General features: G+C 35.7%; 2 protein-coding genes and 1 pseudogene across 3 annotated transcripts; all 3 read right to left on the bottom strand.

Annotated features, from left to right (window-relative positions):
• Positions 1-1,902: 1,902 nt before the first annotated feature.
• Positions 1,903-4,125, bottom strand: LOC142633160 (proteasome subunit beta type-5-B-like). The gene is made up of 6 exons (XM_075807434.1): positions 4,111-4,125; positions 3,894-3,921; positions 3,358-3,601; positions 3,102-3,231; positions 2,662-2,768; positions 1,903-2,219 (listed from the first exon to the last, which is right to left on the bottom strand). The coding sequence occupies exons 3-6, from the start codon at positions 3,376-3,378 to the stop codon at positions 2,103-2,105; spliced, it is 375 nt and encodes a 124-aa protein (XP_075663549.1). The 5' UTR covers positions 3,379-3,601; positions 3,894-3,921; positions 4,111-4,125; the 3' UTR covers positions 1,903-2,102.
• A 2,343-nt stretch (positions 4,126-6,468) lies between these two features.
• LOC142632404 (protein PIGMENT DEFECTIVE 338, chloroplastic-like) lies at positions 6,469-15,743 on the bottom strand (annotated as a pseudogene).
• Positions 13,595-18,434, bottom strand: LOC142630780 (uncharacterized). Of its 2 annotated transcripts, none has more exons than XM_075804831.1 (7): positions 17,678-18,434; positions 17,428-17,518; positions 16,908-17,306; positions 15,967-16,821; positions 15,723-15,861; positions 15,446-15,513; positions 13,595-13,732 (listed from the first exon to the last, which is right to left on the bottom strand). In XM_075804831.1, exons 1-5 carry the CDS (start codon positions 17,920-17,922, stop codon positions 15,772-15,774), a joined length of 1,680 nt encoding a protein of 559 aa, XP_075660946.1. In that variant the 5' UTR covers positions 17,923-18,434; the 3' UTR covers positions 13,595-13,732; positions 15,446-15,513; positions 15,723-15,771. The 2 variants fall into 2 exon arrangements, with proteins under 2 accessions (XP_075660946.1, XP_075660947.1); XM_075804832.1 differs by having other exon boundaries at positions 13,638-13,724; positions 15,442-15,513; positions 17,678-18,341.
• Between the last annotated feature and the right edge of the window lie 2,700 nt (positions 18,435-21,134).

Raw genomic sequence — 21,134 nt, 5'->3', positions numbered from 1 at the left:
ACCGGGAAGCCGAAGGCCAGATTCTGACTTGAGGGAGATTCAACAAAAGCAGAGCTATGGACTGTGTCATCAACATGGGCATAACCGTAGAAAATGTCCGCTTTCTCGTGGGGCTTCGACAAGCAATACCCAACCTAGGTAAGTGATGCTTTTATATAAAATTTCATGATTGTATCAATCATCCAAGTTACATAGATTAGTACCGTTGTTTTGGCTGTTGGTACCTAACGACAATATTTCAATTTTTCTCAGGTATGCAGATACTCGATTTTGGAATGCCATTCTAGATGTAAATTGTGGTTCTCCTTATTGTGTATTTGAACTTACTACTGGGTTATATCGGCACAATTATTATTTTCTTTTATCACTGAATGCACTTGTAATCGAAGTATTCTGTATCCAATGTATCTGTTTCTATATTGTGATATTATGAATGGTTAATTTTATCTTTCAATTAGTTGTTAATTATTTCTATTAGCTGTTATACTCATCTGTGTTGGTGCTTCTTGTTGAGACTATAAGAAAAAAAAGCAAAAAAAAAATAAGAAAAAAAAAAGGAAAAAAAAGTAAGCAAAAAAACGGAAAAAAAAAAAGGTAAGAAAAAAAATGGGAAAAAAAAGGTAAGAAAAATTAGTAAAGCAAAAGAAAGGAAAAAAAAAAGTAAGAAAAAAAATGGAAAAATGTAGGAAAAAAAAAATTTTATAAAGAAAATTGTAAAAAAAATTTAAGAAAAAAAAGTAATATAAATAAATGAAAAAAAAAAAGTAAGTAAAAAATAGTAAGAAAAAAAGGATACGAAAAAAGTAATGAATAAAAAATTGAGAATAAAACTAGTAAAAATCGACTTCATAGGGATCGAGTTTGTCCCAACTCTCTGGGCTGAGCCATCTGCCTGGAAACTCGAATTTGGGGAGTTTGTATGGTGTAAAGTTTTAGATGGAGAGTTTTTCTCCTAAAAAGTTGTAAGTGAAAATAATTTTTTTTTTTTTATAAGAGTCTAACTATTTTGTAATAGAGTTATTGTGAGTTTATGACTAGTTAATATTATGAGCATGTTTAAATAAATAAAAAAATTGTTATGCCAAAAATTTTGAATATATTTATAGCATTTGGCAATTGGCGTACTATTTAAAAAGTGTTGTAAACATGTCAAAGTTTTAAATAAAATTGTGTGAATAAAACTAAAATAACTACAATAGTAACTAAATATGCCTCACAAAATAAATATAATAACTAAAAAATAATTTATCATCCCACTCTTTGGTCATTACTCAATACATAATAATGTTTTTTTTATTATAATTTGAATGATAATGTTTATACTACGAAAATATCAGGAATAACAACCGAGTCATTTCAAATACCTTTCCTATAATATTTTCAAAAGAAGAATCAAACTTTTTGAAATGGCCAATTTTAAATAACATGTACATGTTCAGATTTGATTTGGGGAGTAAAAAATAGTAAAAATGCTGAAGCCAAAATAAGCTAAACGCCCAGAACACCCCAGCATGGAAAGAGATTTTTTTTTTGGGTTACTGGAATATGCATTGGGTGCAAAATGGAATTTAAAACATTTCTACTTAAATTAACTAGTGGCCAATGGTATACCTCATCTCCTTTAAGTTCCATATTATTGGTATATACTATATACTCAATCATTCCTTCCCAAAAAGATACTAGCATAAACATTGGGTAAAACTCTACAATATCATTGTTACTGAACCAAATAAAGTCTCTTGTTACTAGAACCTCTCAAACCAAATGAGGTCTTCCATTGCCCACAAGAGCAGCAGCTAAAGCAAGATTTTTCTTAGGTATTGCCATGAAAGCGCGCACACACATAGAACTAAAAAATGGTAAAACCAAATAGAATTTAATTAAAACTCTAGAACAATTAGCAACAATAGTCTGTCCAACAACACTACACAGCCATGAATCATAGGGCTCTGATAAGTGATATAACCTTAGAGACAAGTCTATCTATAAATTGTTTCAAAGACCAACTGGAAATGCATGTGCTTAAAGGATTTTAGGCCCCCATCTCCTACGGAGAAAACATCTATAGCGAGTCCAAGTTCGGCAAGAGCTTTATGCCCCAGTTACTTCAACCATTTCCTGTTCCACTGTGCTCGGCATAACTGGATAGTAGTGGTAATGAAGCTCTCCAACATCATCACCAGAGAGCTTTTTCCATCCATCAGGTCCCACATAATAAACTGATAAAAAGAACAAGTCCAAATTACACCACAATTCTCAAGCATCCTGTACATCGTATGCTATATAAATTGATCAAGTGCAGAATATGTAAAAACAAAGTGCCTACATCGTATGCTATATTCACACGAAGGCATGCCAGGCTATTTTCTATGGCTAGGCTATGGTCTCTTCAGTGGGCATTGGACCAGCCACCACTACACCAATTTCTAGCTGCCTAATGTATATACAAAGCAATAAGACTTCACTATACTAAAAAGGGTCGCTTAACAAATTGGACTTTTCCTGATAACATCAACACTACAAAGCAAACAGCATAAAGCTAACGATACTAAGTTATAATAATCGTTATACAGTCACTGACTCAAATGATTTGGAGCCAACATGCCTGAAAAAATATGTTCTGAATCTGGGGAAAACAGCACAATCATTTTAATACATTACCTTAATGCCCAGATTTCTGTGCCAAAACTGACAGTCAGCAGCTCCTCCAGCCATAGTGCCAAGCATGTAAGGATTGATTTCAATGATTTTCTTTACAGACTGTGATGCTGATAAGATAAGGAAAGAAAGAGTAAGTGCAACATGACATTTCCCATCCACTTTAGACAATGCAATTGAACACTACGATTACTGTCACTTGCAACATTAATTAGTCAATTATCTCGAAAAGGAACTAATACATGCTATTCCAGTTAACTAACAAAGGATAATTTATAATACCAAGCTAACTGTGAGCATGTTTGTGTAACTACAGACATAAGCATGATCATCAACAACAAGTCTAGTTTCTGTAAAGAAATTGATATGTACAAAATCAGCATCCAAAACCCATATATAATTATATGCAAGATAGGAAAAAAGAAAGAACAGAAATAACATACAGATATAGCCTCCCATGCTAGCTCGAGAATCAGTAGCAACCATGACACCCTCTTTGAATATGAACGCAAGTGTGGTGGTTCCCTTTGCTGGCTTCACCATCTGTATAGCCTCTTTTTGGAATCCATCAAACTGAAACAAAAAAAAAAACAAAAAAAAACAAAAAAAAAGAGTCAATATTCAGCCAATTAAACTTCTACTTTTCTCTCATGTGAATAGAGAAATCAGAGAAAATAACAAAACAACATTTGAACTCACATTGACCAACCTCCGTAACATGAGTCATGGCTCCCAACCATGTTATCTCTAGGGGTTAAATGGACCTCACTTCTAATAGAAATAAAACAATGACATTATGAAGTAACTTTCCATACCAAGTCACTACGAATGCAGCTCCTGGCTTCATGATATGCAGTAAAAATTTTGTCAAAGATGGCCAGTCTTTTCTCTGCTGGCAGTGAATCTGCGGCTGGACCATGTAAATCTTTTTCCAATTCTTGAGCTGAACAAATTTGTCACATAAAGCAAAACTTGAGACACAAAGCAAAACTTGAGACTTTTTGGACTATAAAAGTAAAGAAGGGGAGAAAAAAAACCAGCAGACACAACCATACTTGAATAAATTCAGAGAAGTTACAAGTGCACTAGTTAAGCAAGAGAAAAAGGTATATTTTTCACAAACAGGATAGTTGCATAAAATATAATCATCGCCAAATATCCGGTTGTGGCCGGAAACCATCGAAGGCTTTTATTTTGGTTTAACTCATGGTACTTAAAGAATTTAATAAATATACCATTATCCGCAAAAAATTACATACAAACCTACAATAAGATAAGATTGAGAAGAATGTTAAAATAGTCATTACCCAAAAGATAGAAGTGAGGAATTTAAGCGGCATAAAGTTATTTACCGAACAAGAATGGAGAATGGCTACTTCAGAAGGACGTGAAAGAGAAAAGAGGAAGAGAAAATGAGTGGGTGGGGGGGGGGGGAGCAAAAGAAAAACATACTCTGGAAACCTTCCCTCAATTATTGACGTGTGTAGATCTCGGCTAAGCTGCAATTTTAAAGAAATTCACTTTCATTTATAGACCAAACAAGGAACAGGTCAAAGGGATTTCTGAGATAAATTTCCACTCAAAATTAATTTACGCCTAAATCAATTAATTCATTATTATTTTATTTTTGAGGTGAGATTTGATGATCAAATTCATTTCCAATGGCAAAGTATCAAGAGTAAAAATCAGTATATTTAAGGAGACAAGACTGCACCTGGCACTTTTGAAATTCATTAATGCTGTGTCCCAGTTCTGATCTTGTTCAAACAAGAAGTTCCCTTTCATATAGGAGGCATAAGCCTACATATTGGAAATTGAAAGTTAGCAAAATGAAAATGGAAGAAGTTATGTAAAACTAGATTAAGTAAAAGATAGTTCTCAAAATAGAGTAATCAAAAGATAAGTATCAAAACATTCAATATCCAAAAAAATTAGGCAGCAATTCAATAATCAACATATGATTCAATGTGTTAATGGTAAAAAGTGATACACTGATTAAATAGCCTATAGTTTTGAACAAGACCCACAGATCATTCATACTCCCTCAAGCATTTCAAAATCCTGTGAAAACTTGACGGTGAAATGATATATTATAGCAACACCTCAGCTTCTAACGATGTTCGGAATCTCCCTTGATTGCGCACAACCGAGCAAACAGTGTAGCCCATTTAACCGCTTTCCTCGGCCTTCCAATCAAATAGATACGCCGACGCGAATTTGGACCATCCGGAAGCTGCCTCTTCTCCATGGCATGGCTCCAAGCTCTCTCTCGCCGTGTAAAGCACAAGATGAAGAAACCTATTTCAAATCCAAGTAACGTAAACTGTTAAAAGTTGGAAGCTTTATTAATTTACAGCAGCTGATCCTATCTACAAAATTGTCCCATGTACCCTATCTACAAAATTCTCACCCTTCGAATCAATGTGCAAATAATTTATCTGCTCTTCTTCAACTTCAGACACAAAAGGTTGTCCCTTCAACTTCACTAGGTGGTGTTTGACATGACCTCAGCAAGGCATACATGGACATGATAAAACCCGGAGTACAAAACCCAAATTGCGAGCCATGAGATTGTGCCAATGATTCCTGCAGAACATTTTGGAAACATACTTGAGGACCACAGTTAGACAAACTCAGCTCCACAGAAAGTGGCTATAATAAACACAAGTAAACTACTGCAATCTCCAAAGTAGAGCAGATTGATGAACTAAAATATTAGCATTCAACAAAAAGATAAAAAGTATATGATTCCATTTAACAAAAAGATAAGAAGTATATGATTCAAATGTTGACCCAACATAGTGGATAATGAAACAATGATGTCGGACTAGATATGTCATCCCCCTCTCACTGCTGTAACAGTCAACATATTATAACTCACACATTCTTAGAGAGAATGAAAGACAAAGATAGATTAATCACACACACAGGGGTTGTATCTAGAAGTAGAACCCATAAATCCACTTTATCGTCAAGATTTAAATAGGGGAATACCTCCAAGCTGAAAGTACGGAGACAAATGGATTTTAACTTCATGCATTTTTTTTAGCATCATCATCACATATGAGTTACATATAATTTCATCTATAAACCTAAACTTACTGAACCTTAAAAATTAAACCAGGCAGATTGATGTCAAGTGCATGAACTTTTTAAGGTCAGGTAGGTATATTTGATCAACACCAAAAGATAAATTACTAGAAAAGAAACAAATATGTTCACCTAGATAACCAAACTATGACAAATTCTAAACCTTTTGAGACAGTTAGGAAAAGATCCATGAATTAAAAATAGAAATCCATCGTTCACATGTTAACCATAACTATGTCGCCCCTCTCCTAATAGATAGTTTTCATGCATAAATTATTTTTAAATCAAAGATAAATAAACAGCAATCCTATGATTTTGTAAATAGTTTGCTACAATTAAAGAACAATGTTTCCTTCTTTTCAAGTTTGAGTTATATACATGTATACATATTAAAAAATGACTTGTGACCAGATTTGTTTACCATTTGTAAGAACCTTCCGAATCAGCAATATATCTTAAGTAGTAATGTACATGTCATAACAATAATGATATAGCACAACCAAGCCTGACCCAAACAATAAGATGAACTTCAATGCTACCCAAAAGTAGAGGTTAAAAATGCAGCTCTGCTGTCATATTAAGTAAAAATACAAATGCTACCCCAATTAACTTATCTAAGTTATGCAGCCAGACATATGATATATATCCAATTTGGTCAAGGAACAACAGCAAGCACTGTGAGCCTTGTATTTTGACTCATCATATTACAGCAAACACTAAGGACAAGGTTTGCAACTACAACTGGGAATATTTTGACTCATCATATTACAGATTTGTATGGAATAATAAAGTGGAAAACTATGTCAACAGCAAGAACATATGCTCATGTCTCCATAGATTTTCAATGGCTTGTGATCTAAGTGCAACACATGCCGAATAACTTGATTTTTGTGAAATCAAGAGTATAATGGCCTTGTTGAGACTTGAGAGATATTTACTTTTTTTTCATTATGGGGTGTGTGTGGGTTAGGGGAGGATAGCAAGGTCTGAGCCCTCCCTTTTTTCTAATTTGATGCTGTCACAGGGCAACCCTAAGGGTCACGCTGGTTCATATTCTCTTTCAAATTTGAACCACTTCCAATTTTTTATACATTTTTACCTCATTCTCAAAGGGTAAAGCATTGGTTGGAGGGAGTTCCGATTTATGAGGGGCAAAACCAGAAGGTAGCTTTTCCCTGTACTTCCTTGCCATTGCATCAGCCTCAGCAAATACTTTCTGCCAAAAGGAATGAATTTTTCTGTTAAGGAAACTGGATGGAAGCAACACATAGGCCATATAATAAATCTCAATTTTGAGAAAAAGATTAACAATATAAGCACCTCTTTGTTTGATATAAATAGGCCAGGCTCACTTTCAAGGTCAGCAATACTGCAAGACACAGAAGCAAAATTATCACTAGCACCTACTTAGGGCCACTGTTTGGCATTGGCACAAATTTCCTAACCAAAAAAGGTTCTAACATGGAAAAAATAAAACTAATAAAGGCAGTATCTTGCTCATCAGAATGTGATGATTGTGGAGGCTAAAACTTCAAGGATTAAACCTTCATCAGGTAATGAACCCACATCAAACGCATCATTGAATTAATATGACATCCCAAATAAGTAGTACTATAACCACTACTCAATATCTTTATATCAAAATTATTTGCATTAATATAACACCCCAAATAAGTACACCATCATATTGCATTATTAGATGAGTTAAGGTCCTTATGGAAAGATTGAATGTACACTGGAATGCCTCATGATAAAATATAATTCGATTGTGTTTCAAAATTGCATAAGAGGAACAAATTCATCCTATAGAAAGATTAGAAAACATAGAATGATGATTATAGATTGGTCCTCCAGATCTTATGAAATGCCCGCCAAATCTTATAATAACATTTAGTGAATAAATGACAGGCCCCCATTTTTTTGCAATTGATCGCATCGAGAATTTGGCCCAGGAATCCTGTTAGCCATTGTGTTTTGGGGATGATAATTCTCTTCCTCTTTTACACCTCCGACCCACCCCAAAAAAGTCCCCACTTTAACATACTCACATACTTCTCAATAACAACTCTCTAGTAAGATCATCTTCTAATAGTTATGGAATTTACAGATTTTACTAAATAAAACACAATCGCTAAGTATATATATTTCACGAGTTGTAGAGATGGACTTAATGCAATGACAGAGCTACTCATCACTTTACCAATGCAAACTTATATGAGTAATAAAAGTTAAGACAGCTTTTGTTGACTGTTAAATACATATTGCTATTACAAACATGAAGATGGAACTATTGCAAATCTTTAAGGAATTAAACCTTCAAATCAACAGCTTCTCCATTATGGTCTACTGTTTTGGAGGCCAGAAAAGATTCAAACAAATATGATCCTTGAAAAGAAATATAATCACTTAAGTTTACTTACAACGAAAGCCACATGCTCAGGCCCTGTTTAACGTGCTCAGACTTTCATAAATAAAGGTACTGTTATTTCTAACTTATGGAGCACAAACACAGGAATTGGAACATATTAGAAGTAACTAAGTTTGTGAAAATCAAAAATGAGATTATAAGGGCAGAAAAAGAGGAGGGGGGGTGGGGACCATAATTGATAGTTAGGTAGACAAGGAAAGATTCTCTACTAGTGACATCAATCCATTGAAATAAGGAATGTCAAACTCTTCATTCTATTTGCATACCAAACGAACCACAAACAACAATTTCAGCCCATCTGCTTGGGCATATAACTATATCATTCTTCTTCCAAATTAACTATGGTATTCATGAATGTCTAATTCAGACATGAATTATAGCACCAAAAAATTTAATAATGAAAAGTTTGAGATTGCTAGTAAAAAAGTAAATGATTATGCATTTACTCGTAAAGCAAGAGCTTTTGGTGCACTAGACATGCATGGATTGCACTCAGAAACCCAGTCCGTAGTCACCTGAGAGAGATTTTGTCAGGAAACATTGACTTCACAACCAGAACTTTAACCTTCTCATCAACTGCAAGTAAGTCACTGACAGAAGTAATTCGGGCACGGGTGATGTTTGAGATATGCAGCAACCCACTGTGAGACAAAAAAAATGAGGACAATCATCGACCATTTATAAACTAAGGGTCCATTTGGGAACAACTTATTTAGCTGAAATTGAAATTTTTTTGCTAAAAAAATTGTAAAAATAGCTAAAAGCTAGCTGAATAGTACGATAAGATCTACGAATAGTACCAAAAAATGCAATAGGACCCATGAATAGTACCAGACATAAGCTAAAAACTCTAATAAGCTGTGAGTTTCATCACTTCCCAAACACACTCTAAATAACATAAAAGATGCAAATTTAATATATGAATTACATCCATGAAACATGGAAGGCAAAATGATGTTAAAGGCCCTTCAATGCATATGGTGCTCATTGCAATTTGCAAAGCCAATGTGGGTTCACTAATGGAACCCACCAAAGGTCCTATATAATAAAAGAGTATTTTCCATAGGGTATAATTAATCATATATGTTTCAAACATCCTTAAATTAGAAGGAAACTGAAAAGTTAATATTAGGGGATAAAAATAAAAGTATAGCTACCGATCGTTCCCTATATTTGCATTCATCTGTTAATCAGGAAATAGACAGAAGATGAGTTGTTTGGAGGAGTTTGGTAATGAATTTTATCTACTTTATACTTGTTAAAGTAATAGGGTTTAGTTTCAACTGAACCTACCATTATTAATACTAATTTTTTTTTTATAGGTAATAGATATTTCATTAATAAAAAAGTGCATCATGTTCACGATGATGAACAGACCGACTTGAAACAAATACACAAAAAAAAAATCACAAAGAAACAGAAATAGATTGCAGGAAATCAAATACAAAAATACATTGCGTAAAACCCCAAATACAAGACCATCCAAACAATGACCATTATTAATACTAATTTGGAACCAAAAACCTGTAATTTCTATCACTTCCAGAAATTCCTACAACAATTTCTTCTTATTTCAGCCATAACATAAGCATTCATTTTATGCCCCCCTCCATAAAATCTATAAACTGAAGCACTAGGTCATCCATTTTGACTACCCCTAATCTCCATTATGGTAGCTGTCATTCATAAGACTCACTGTTGAAGCTTTATGTTAGAAAGAATAGCAACACATATGCATGAAAGTTTGTTCTTCAAGACAGCTCACCAGAAATCTCATAAAATGTTTTTTTTTACACCCTTTTGTCCTTTTTCCCTGTTCTTTAATGTACCAGAATCAGCAACCTTCACCAATAACATAATATCTTTTTGTTTATCTCCTTGTCTAGCTACTCCGATCCCAACTCACTCACATATTTAGAATTTTCTTTTTTCAAAAATAGAAAAATCAAGAAAATACACATATCCAACTTACTTCCAGGACAAGTTTTCAAAGCAAATACTAATTGTTCCTCACCTTCTGTTACTTTCGCCTATCCTTATTTGAGCTCCATACGGGAAGATTTTTCTAACCATCCCTTCTAGAAGTGTTCCCTCTCTAAGGTTTAACATTTCCTGCAAAATTATGTGAAAAGATAGCAGGTCTTTTTAAAGAAAAGTAAAAGAGAGAAAACCAAATGAGAACTACAGAAAATATTATTGCAAGAAACAAATTGAGCAAAAGAAACACCATATGACATAAGAAAAACTAACCCAAGCTTCCCTCTCACTCAATATTAAGTCATTTTTAGCCTCATCAATTCTAGTAATCTGCACATATACCCGGCGTCCAACCTACACCAGCAATAAACATATTATGTCTAAGAAGCATAAAAGGTTTGCATTGAACCTAGGTGAATGTATATAAACAAACAGAGAATAGAAAGGTTAGAAAGTCCTGCATCGCATTATCGCAAAGTAAAAGTATTAAGTATGTAATGCTTTTGCTCTTCCCAACCGGACCCCAACCCTTGCATTAAAGCATAGAATAAATATGGTACCTGTGCAGTTGCCCAGATGGCTCATTTTACTTTGCCATATAAGTTTATATATCTTACTTTACATGCAAGTATGTTCCGTGTAAGTTTCTATATCAAGTAGTAGGTAGCTCGCCCAACTGCACCACTAGCTCTACATTAGGGCCTAGAATAAATATAGTAGGGCAGTAGTTGACCATATGGCCCATTTTCACAACTCCATTTGATTTACTCATATATTAGTAACAGTAGTAATAATAAAAAAGGTCATACCAAATGCTAGAAGTGGGATCTTGAAAAGGTAGCTGGTAGACAGCCTTAAACCCAATAAGTAAAGATTGCATAATGACTGTGAACAAGAAAAATAACTATGGGTATTAAAGCAATTCAAGTATATACTCTTTTTACTAGAAGCCAGGGTCTTTCTTCCCTTTTTTTTTTTTTTTTTTGGGTAAGTTTTTCAAATGGAGAACCTAAACAAGAATAACACATGAATTATATGAAGGTTGAGTTGCAGAACCAGATTGATGTTTTATGATTCAATGAAATAAAATTTTGGATTAAACATGATATATTTATATATTAAGAAACTTTATGTACCTGGAAGAATGTTTCTACAACTCTGTGTGTATGTTTGCATGTCTAGAATTGAAAGGGATGTTGAACTAAATTTATTCTGACCTTGAAATTAAAATAAAAAGTAGAATCAAAGGCCCCTTAGGATTTTATAACCAAGGTAGACCAATGATTTATGATCCAATGGAAGCTTTCCAAAATTGTAAAACTTCCATTTTCCATATTCAATGATGTCAAATTACATATATTGATTAATTGTTTTAAACCATCAGTCATGAAAGGTTAAAGCAGTCAAGAAGGGGGCCAACTATGCATATCAAGCAAATACAAATACATGTAGGATCATGATCCGAACAAGTACTTTTGATTCAAACAACGTCCACCAAGATTGCTTTTAAGGATCTCCCCCAACACTTAAAGGATGAAATCAAGTCGGTCCCCAATTGGGCCATTAATGGTCGGTGAAAATATATGAATATATGAAGATTTCCCCAAAATTAATTAACTTTTCTATCCATGATCCGCATATTAGCCGAAATCATGTATTTGACACATCTAAAATCCCCAATTGTTCTAATTATGCATGATAGCCTTTTAATTTGTCCCAAACATGCACAAAGGGGGGAAAACTACTCACATTTTCTTTCAACTCGGTGAAGTTGTTCACTCTATTCAACAACTCAGCTTTGGGAAGAAAAGCTCGCAATCCCCGCAAAGTAGCTTTTAAAAAATGATAAACAACCGGAAAAATGCATAAGAACATACACACAAATTAGACATACAAGAGACAAACAAACCTCAATTCTTGTCGAAGGCCTCCGGTATTCCACTGTTATTCTAACCTCAATGGGTTCATTGAGTTGTTTTATCTCGCTCAACAGAAAGCAAAAGATGTGTTCACATCATCAAATAGAATCAACCATTAAAAATAAAAAGCTAAGTAGTAGCTTAATATTGGCCGTAATAAAGTTAGGAAAATGAAAATCATAGTGTAATTGTATAATCTATCTTGATTCATTTTAAAGATCATAAAAAATGTACTCCTATATACATTTCTTTTTCTTAAAAAGAACATTTTCTAAACACCGCTACACAACATTTTCTATTTTCTCGCACAAAAGTTTCCAAATCTGCTAAACGGAAAAGAAAAGAGCAAGAAATGAACCCGCCTCACTCGATGCCGGGCAAGCCGCCGGAACAGCCGTCTAGTAGAAAGCAATGGCCTACCACTAAGTGTTCTCCCAAGAACCTCGCAAACAAAACAGTTCCAATCTCAACAACAGGCCTTCCAAGCCCCTGTCTCCCACTCAATGCCTCATCATTCTTCACAATTCCCATCTTCCCCTTAACCATAACCTCATTGGCATCCTTATCCGTATCACATAACAAGTTTTCCATTTCCTTGTCATACAAGGGAAGCACCTCCTTTGTCAACATTGTACCCAACAAGTCTGCCCCCACATTCACATCAAGCTTATTCTCATTACCTGAAACCACCACCCCCACCACAAAATCACCAGGTTTGGGCTCATAGTACTCAATATCAACCTTCTTACCTTCCTCATTCCTACCATCCACATCACTTTTTTCCTCTAATACTAATAAACCTCACTCATATGATTCTTTCATTTCTTCCTCAGAATCTCCCCCCTTGAAGAACTTCAAAAAAGGCGCTAAAGCCTCATCTTTATCAGGTTTTTCAGACACCTTATCTGATTCCAAGTCTAAATAATTGACCCAGATGGCTTCTCCAACACCTAGCCCTAATTGTATAGATGACACAGTGTGATACCGAGAGGAATTAGTGCATTACTAGACCTTAAAAACAACTTGAAAATCCACGAGGTAGAGATCTAGAATACACCAGGAAAATAAGAAAAAAATATACTGGTTGAAAAGAGTTTGAAACAATAGTTATTATTACAGATTCACCTATATTAACTTTCAATCTTGAAAAGAGTTTGAAACAAACAACACGTCTCAAATAATATAATTGATCATTTGATCTATCAAAGACAGGCCTACATGTCAAGTGCACAGCTAGGTACATCTACACCCATAAATTAAATTTAAGGTTTCTATGTTGTAGAGTTGAGTCTCCCCCACCCAAATTAACACTAAAAAATGAAAACAATTGGGAAACAGATACCTCCAAAGATATATTCTCAGGAATAGATCTATTGAGCTATGCTTCATCTAAACGTGCTCTATAGGTTACAGAAAAGGCTTCAATATCTTCCATACTGGGGGAACCAGACCTGCAAATCACATTGAGTTAAAGCTGTAGAAGCTTTAATTATTAAGCAAAAGGCATGTATGATTTATAGAAAGTTACATTTAGCAAGAAAATCTGATCACATGAAATAATTTTTTTTTTTTTTTTTTTAAAAACAACAACAAATTTTTCTAATCAATTACATATGAGAAAAATTTAAATGGAAAAATAAAATGAATTTGGCCTGACACACTCATACACCTTTGACACAAAGTCAAAAGGCTTAAGTTTGATTAGAGTCTTCTTTTTATTGATACGTTACACATGCACCTAGTGAGTTCTAAACTCACAACCTTACCCTCCACCCGCCACTCTTGTGAGAAGAAGTATCATTTTAGTCAAAGCCCACCAGTTGAGTTTGTTTAGAGCCTTAAAACATACTTTCAGAATTTTTTTTATAAATTTTATGCACCTTTCTCCCTTCTCAGGCCAATTGTCTGTATGAAACTATTCCCTTCCGTCAAATCCCTTAAAGGTAGGAAAAATTGTGTCAATCTCCTAATTGAATTATGAGACATAATTTAACTTCACAAATAACTCTTTTCCTGTACAGCCCAACCATTTGGGGCTATGGGTATTTTTTGAATCTCATTTTATCAACCAATCCAAACCCACGACTTACTTTAAATTTGCACATTCGCATACCGAAAACTATGAAGAATAAAAATATATAGCAGAGAAGTCTCATAAAGTTATAAAAATAATAGGAGTAATGTGTGGGAAAGAATTGGAATGTGCATGAAAGAAGTATAACTTCTAAAACATACTTGCCCATTCATGAAAAATCAACGAAAGAAAAACAGTTTCCAGGGATCTATTGAACTCGAGAAATCACCATTTTTCGCAGGAAAAACTTCATCACATCAAGTTCAATTTGGTTAAGCCAGATTTGTCCAGAACAATATTCCCAATCATCGGTCTTGCGAATTGGATCATGAATACAATATACAAAAAAGAAACTTGACATCATGGCATCTGATAAAAGCAGACTTAGTTTTCTAGATTGATGTTTAGAATAAGAAAACAATCATTGTTATTAGACATAAAGCTCCGTCTCTCTCTCTCTCTCTCTCTCTCTCTCAACAGGCATATAATTGGTGGGATACAAGCATGACATCACAACATTTATGGGATTGACACCACTAATGAATCAAAGCACTCAACATCCACTCTTTTAATTAAAAAGATGAAAAAATATTCAAGTAGAATGAGACTTTATAATTGAGAGGATAGGTAGATAGATTACTTGTTAGAGAGGTTGTCAATGCGGAGTTGAATGGTGGAATTTAAAGTAGTTTTGAAGGCATAGATTTGGAGATCACCATCAAATGATAGAGACACCTCTTCAGCTATCCTTAATGCTTCTTTATCCCACCATGTCCCTGCCAGACAAATTCCACCCCCTCCAACTCCATCCCCAACTCATCCACGTGTCATGTGCTGCACATTTGATTGCATTATGACAGTAACTTCCTGCTTTTTTTCATCACCCATCATTGACTTCAAATAGGTGCCAATAGCTGCATTACTTTTCAAAGCCACAGCTTGAGCTTCACGCTTTACAGAATCCACTATTGCATCTTGGACAACATCAGAATAGAACTTTTTCACATTTCCACCAATATTTTGCAATTGGTTTTCAACATATTTAACTATATCCTGTACATGAAACCAATTCAAAATTATGAGAGGAAAATCTGCTGCAGTCAAAAGCTTAATTGCAACTAAATTGAAGATGGGTTGGACCAGATTACATCAGTGCATCTAACAAAGTTATTTGTTTAAATACACAACAACCATAATTTTCAAAATATAAGAAAATTTGTCAAGATTCACATGACAGATTTGTAGAACACTAACTCATATTCTTTGATTATGCAGAAAGAAAGTAAGAAAGTCACAAACTTCATGGGGATGAAATTTTGCCACTGCAAATACTGGTCACTCTCTCTTGCAACAACAAGTATGTTCACCTACAAAGAACATTCATATTCATCAAAAGAAATAAAACTCATTATTAAGCACATAAACATTATGTATAAAATCCAAACTCACGACTATGATATCAAAAAAAGAAAGAATGGCATATGGGCATATGAGCATATGAGCACAATAAACAATCTTGTTAGGGTTAAGGAACAATAAACAATCAAGGGTTAAGAGAGGTAGATGGGGTGCTAACCTTATGGCACTTGAAAAGCATAGGGTTATGGGCAGATGGGGTGCTAACCCTATGGCACTTGACGCTTACGCTGTCTTGTATAATGTCTGGTATGTGGGGGAGGGGGTACCGCATCTCCTTGGTCAGGCTCCTTGCGTTGCTGCAAAGACGAAGTTACAAAGAAACAATGGATCAAATGAATTTTAATACCAACTATAACAGCAGTCACGAAAGTATTCAAAGCTAGTAAATGACCAATGCATACCGTGGGGCCAGCCTTGTGTCCTGCTTTGTGACCACCTGTCCCACAAGGAGGTGCTTTTCTTGTGCGTTTAGGCCGACCTTGTGGGGGTGACTGTAGCTCATCAACTTGCTCATTCTCAACATGCACAGCTGGTTGATTTGCTTGACTCCCAACAACTGAAGATACTACAACTGCGGGGGAGGATGGTGTAGCGGACGAAATGTGAGTGAAGCTCATAGTCATAGGAGCTGTATGCAGTCCAGGAGTGGGCATGAATGACATGGAGTCACTATGGGGTGGTACATGGTGTATATGACCAATGCTGTACGAGGGAGATTGAGTGTGCATGACCTGAGGGGTGTCATTGAAATCAATGCCGAGATGAAAGGATGGTGGAGTAAGGGATAGATGCGCGGGGTCAGAAAATGTACATAGGGTGGGTGAAGGGATCTCGGGGTGAGAAGATGCATGTGCAGTGGGTACAGGGATCTGTAGGTCAGGAAATGCGGGAGTACTACGAGGAGGGATCTCTGGGGAAGGAGATGCATGTGGGGGTGGAGGGAACTCTGGGGCAGGTGATGCATGTGGGGGTGGAGGGAACTCTGGGGCAGGATAAGCATGTGGGGGTGGAGGGGGTTGATTTTGGCCTTGATGGGGTGCAACACACTGGCCATGGCTATGGCTGGCAGGAGTTGAGCTCGTGCTTGGTCGTGCATTATGTTCTGGCAGTTCTGGATTTGCTGTATCCGCATCTTCCAAGGGAAGATGGGCAGCTAGACGGTGAAGGCGATCCACTTCCTTCAGCATAGCTGTAATCAGCTTATGCTCAGGACTGTCTACTACATAACGCATCAACATTTGCTTGTGCATGGTGACCTGCAAATGTTGTAATACAATTAGTACACGTAACGCAAAAATGGTAATACGCAACAAAATTTGGAAAGAAAGGTCAAAGCGATTACCGTAATAAGAAGAGAGGCGCTAGTGTGGTCGACAAACCTCCATGTGACTTTACCATACCAGCCGAAGTATGGATGAACACTCGACATAGCACCCTCTAGTCGTGCTCCATGACATAGTTTCTGTGCTCTCGTATTCCATACTTGGATGTGGCTAAAATGTCTGACCCTCCAATCCACTTCAATCTTCCCCCTCAAGTCTATCTTATGAAGGGCATCGTCAGTATCAACATTTTCGGGAATTTCTTGCACCATCCCAAACTGACGAAGAACACGATCCGGTGTATGTTTCTCTACTAGCCAGAAACATACAAGCGGCACCCTCGCCATCCACTTGTCCCGTCCTGCTACACAGAACGCAGGCAGGTGGCCTAATTCGGCTTCATATGGTTGCCACACCACCTGTTGTAGTAAAAAAAAAAGCGCAACACATTATGCAATGTTCAATTATTTTGAATTGACATATTTTACAGTTATAAGAGTATACACTAAGATAACATTACAAGAAACACAATTTGGATACCTGGTTGGGATACATAGAATCTAGAAGCTGATGGTACCGAACCAAACAGATTTCGGCGGGGCTATTCTTCGTGCTCACGACCCAAACCAACCTACAATGAAGAAAGAGGAAATCAATATCTACCAAATATGCAATGTAATAAAAAAGAAAAAGGATATGTATGTTGAATAATGCTAAGTTCAATGTGTCATATCGTTTAAAATGATGGATCCAAAAAAAATAGAGAGAATCGGTCAAGGAAGAGACTTACTTAATAGACAATGGCGAAGATGGTAATGGTGGGCCATATGCACCATCTGGTGGGAGGTCCATCCTTGGGCACAAGAAAGGGAATCTGGACCATGCCGAATATTGAACGAGTATTAAGGCCCCACCAATCTGACTAGCGTTTTTGTCGGTTGCCCTGCATAACTCTCTGTACAACCATGCAAGGCAAGCGCTCCCCCAACTGTACCGAGGTGGATTGTGAAGGTCCCTCAACATCTGCAACCACATCGTATGCACCCTATCGCCAGACTTGTCAGCGAAAATTGTGTCCCCTAGGAGTGCTAGAATATAACACCGTACATACTGATGCAAAACAACCTCTTATGCACCATCGGGCAACCCTTGGTCAATTTTTTCAAGTAGCTTCTTGATTTGGATCCTCTGTCCTTTAAGCACCACGGAATTAGTAACAATTCCAAGCATTTCTTGACATTCAACAGCCCATTTCAAGGCACAAGTTCCAACAATTGCCTCACCATCGATTGGAATCCCCAACAGAACCTCCACGTCTTGTAATGTGATCGTCATCTCACCATGTGGAAGGTGGAAGGTGTGGGTTTTAGGCCGCCATCGCTCAACAAAGGCCGTTATCAAATTATGGTCAAGCTCTCTAAATGGAGTCCTATACAGCCCCTCTAATCCAATTCTCTTGACAATGTCGAGGATGCGATCATCCACCATCGGGCTTCGTTTTCGAAACTCCTCATTACGACCACGACATTTCAATACCCCCGGATCCTACACATGATAGAACCATGGTGATGAGATGTAATATGCCATAACCTTTGTATAAATGATTGTAGCTATTGTTGGGAAAATAGACTATAAGTTCTTCAATTGGAATTTCCATGAGTTTATGACAACTTATTTAATGAAGGGTTTGTAGTCTTCTTATTTTTTTTATACAAAAACCAAAAATACAAAAGCTATATATCAAGATTAAGGTTATGCTCAAGAAGAATTACATCAACAAAATCAGGAGTATAACCTAAAATGAAAATGATAAGAGGTAGATAATTATTTAGAGACCATTTTGCAAGAGCATTACTATGCATTCAAAGCTAGTGATACCATTGACAAACTTAGGATTTTAGAAATGAAAAAAAAAATCAACATAATGTGAAAGGATAAGAAAAGAATATAGAAATTTAGCAGGTCGTCGATTTTAATTTTACCTGGCCTTCCCAAACAGCAGATGATCGATGTTCTGTTAGAAACCTTAACACCGAAGGAACCCTGGGACCAGGACCGAACTCATCATCCACCCCAGCAACGGCAGCCATACTACATATTAAATTAGAAGAAAATGCATCAATTGCCTAAAGCTTTATATCTTTGAAGTTAGCATGATTTCTTTAAAGTAAATCCGTCCCCAAGTCTCATTTCCCACAAAAAAATACATACAAGGAATTTCTAGCAGATATTACCAGGATATTTTTTTGGCATGACCGAATTTGTTGGTAGTATTCTGCTGTTTCTAAAGATCTGAAACGTGTCCCATTAAATTATGCCTACTCTTCCAAAATGGCATGATTAATTCAGCCCATAGTTTGTTCTTTTATTTTTATTTTTTTGAATAGAAGATAGAACCAACCCAAAGTTTATGATTGCAGTAAAGTTGGCAAGTAAAGATGGAATTCTTTTCCTCTATAAAACGTTATCGGAATAGATTTTAGTTGTAGGAAATCATTCTCTTTTCTCAGTTTATGCTTTGATGGATGCTTGTAATTTGTGTACTTCATTGTATTGGTCCCCAGGTGTATACAGGATGTAATTTGTGTACTTAATTGGATGACTTTTTTTTTTTCTTAGTTGAATAAAATTTACATTGCTTATCCGCTAGGGGGGGGGAGATGGAATTCTTTTCTTCTGTCTTTCCTACTTTGTTTTTTCAGTACAGTCAATATTTGAGGACTGAACAGAACACATTGCAAGTATATAACATGTCATGTATTTATACGACTGTATGCCTACCATCAAGTAGCCACTGTTTCTTCTCCTGGAGGCTATGCCCGATGGACTGCACAGTGCAGTTCCCTATCTTGGCTCTATTGTGGGTACCGATCTGTCCCCATCATTTCTACTTGTAGAGTTCTTCATTGTGTGCAAAAATTGGATAAATTATTGCTAATTTAACAAATTCACTATGGCTTATGACTTAGGAATAACGCATATTAAGTAATTAATTACTATGGTCTAATAAATATGAATTCCATTGATGTGATCCTCCCAAACTAGGTCCCCATTCCGAACTAGGCGGTAAGTTCCTTTTGACAACAATGACTTAACCCTCTCCAAACTTCTCCACATCCATGGTGCTTTCTTTGTTGAACTTTTCCTCAACTAGTTACTTCCCAACCTATATTTTGCTAATAGGATTCTAACATGAGTTATTCTTACGTGATAGCATACCAAGCAAGTTTGGCAAGCATTGCTATATTGTTTGTAAAGAAAAAAAAGCCTAAACCCTTGTCTCCTTCAACCAACAACTTACATAGGGATGACCATACCAAAGGTACGAGATGGTTGGAGGACTATTTTCTTTGACTTACACCATAATCCCCTAAATATTACATCCATATATTCACACATGCTTTTGGGGATTGAAAGGCTAATGTAGTATCAATTGGGGTGGCCTAGGCCACTAATTTAGTAAGTGTAGCCTACCTATGATAGTTTTTTACTTTTCCAACCACTAGTTTTAACTTAAGGAGCCCCTAATATTTGACCCCATAATGTAGCTTAATTAGTGCCAATTGGTTTTTAACTTGCTTTAGAAATTTTTAGTGTACTACTTTGAAGGGAACCCCCCCCCCCCCCAAACTTTTCCAAGTTGATGAACTGACATGACTAAGCACGATAGGTGTTTAAGCACTTCATAAAAGTATTAACCTCATCCATGTGAATAGCTAGTTAACTATTAAGTAAATTTCTATATTATCTGTTAATTTTTCAAAGAAAAATCCTCAATTAGTTCATTTATGAAATTGAAATCCCATGCACACTTACACCATCAAACTAGTTGAGCCTAAAAGCAACTCCTGTTAGAGAAATCTCTCTTAAAAATGTGTGATAATATGGTGTCAAATATGATCATAATAATGATAATGATTTTCAAGGGTGCTAATTTTCACTAGTTGTGTCTCAAAGTTATTTGTCCTAAGTAGCTAAATTCTCTTGGTGTCAAGTGACCCTCCTTTATTAAAAACATTAGTAAATTATATAATCCCCTATAATTTTCTATTTAATTTAATTGTATGGTTAAAATATTTGTCTCTAGTTTATATTATAATTCTTAATTAAGTTGTTCATCATATGAACATTATATTAGTTTGAAGGAAACAAGCACAATTATTGTTTCTAAATTAAAAAAAGCACAATTACAGAAAAACCATAAAAGAATCTATTATAAACAATAATTGTGCACATTTGCCCTCAAA

This window comes from Castanea sativa, chromosome 4, assembly GCF_040712315.1.
Source record: "Castanea sativa cultivar Marrone di Chiusa Pesio chromosome 4, ASM4071231v1".
Taxonomy (NCBI): Eukaryota; Viridiplantae; Streptophyta; class Magnoliopsida; order Fagales; family Fagaceae; genus Castanea; species Castanea sativa.
The sequence above is the reverse complement of the archived record's forward strand: the minus strand, read 5'-3'. Positions and strand labels throughout refer to the sequence as shown.

What these genes read in the sequence shown, in the direction of transcription:
- LOC142630780 (XM_075804831.1), bottom strand. Translation starts at nt 17,922, where the DNA reads ATGTGGTTGCAGATGTTGAGGGACCTTCACAATCCACCTCGGTACAGT. An exon ending in ATTCTATGTATCCCAACCAG is followed by an intron (nt 17,307 to 17,427) that starts GTATCCAAATTG and finishes TTACTACAACAG; the next exon opens with GTGGTGTGGCAACCATATGA. An exon ending in GCGCCTCTCTTCTTATTACG is followed by an intron (nt 16,822 to 16,907) that starts GTAATCGCTTTG and finishes CAACATTTGCAG; the next exon opens with GTCACCATGCACAAGCAAAT.
- LOC142633160 (XM_075807434.1), bottom strand. Translation starts at nt 3,378, where the DNA reads ATGTTACGGAGGTTGGTCAAT. An exon ending in TGTTACGGAGGTTGGTCAAT is followed by an intron (nt 3,232 to 3,357) that starts GTGAGTTCAAAT and finishes TTTTTGTTTCAG; the next exon opens with TTTGATGGATTCCAAAAAGA. An exon ending in TAGCATGGGAGGCTATATCT is followed by an intron (nt 2,769 to 3,101) that starts GTATGTTATTTC and finishes TTATCTTATCAG; the next exon opens with CATCACAGTCTGTAAAGAAA.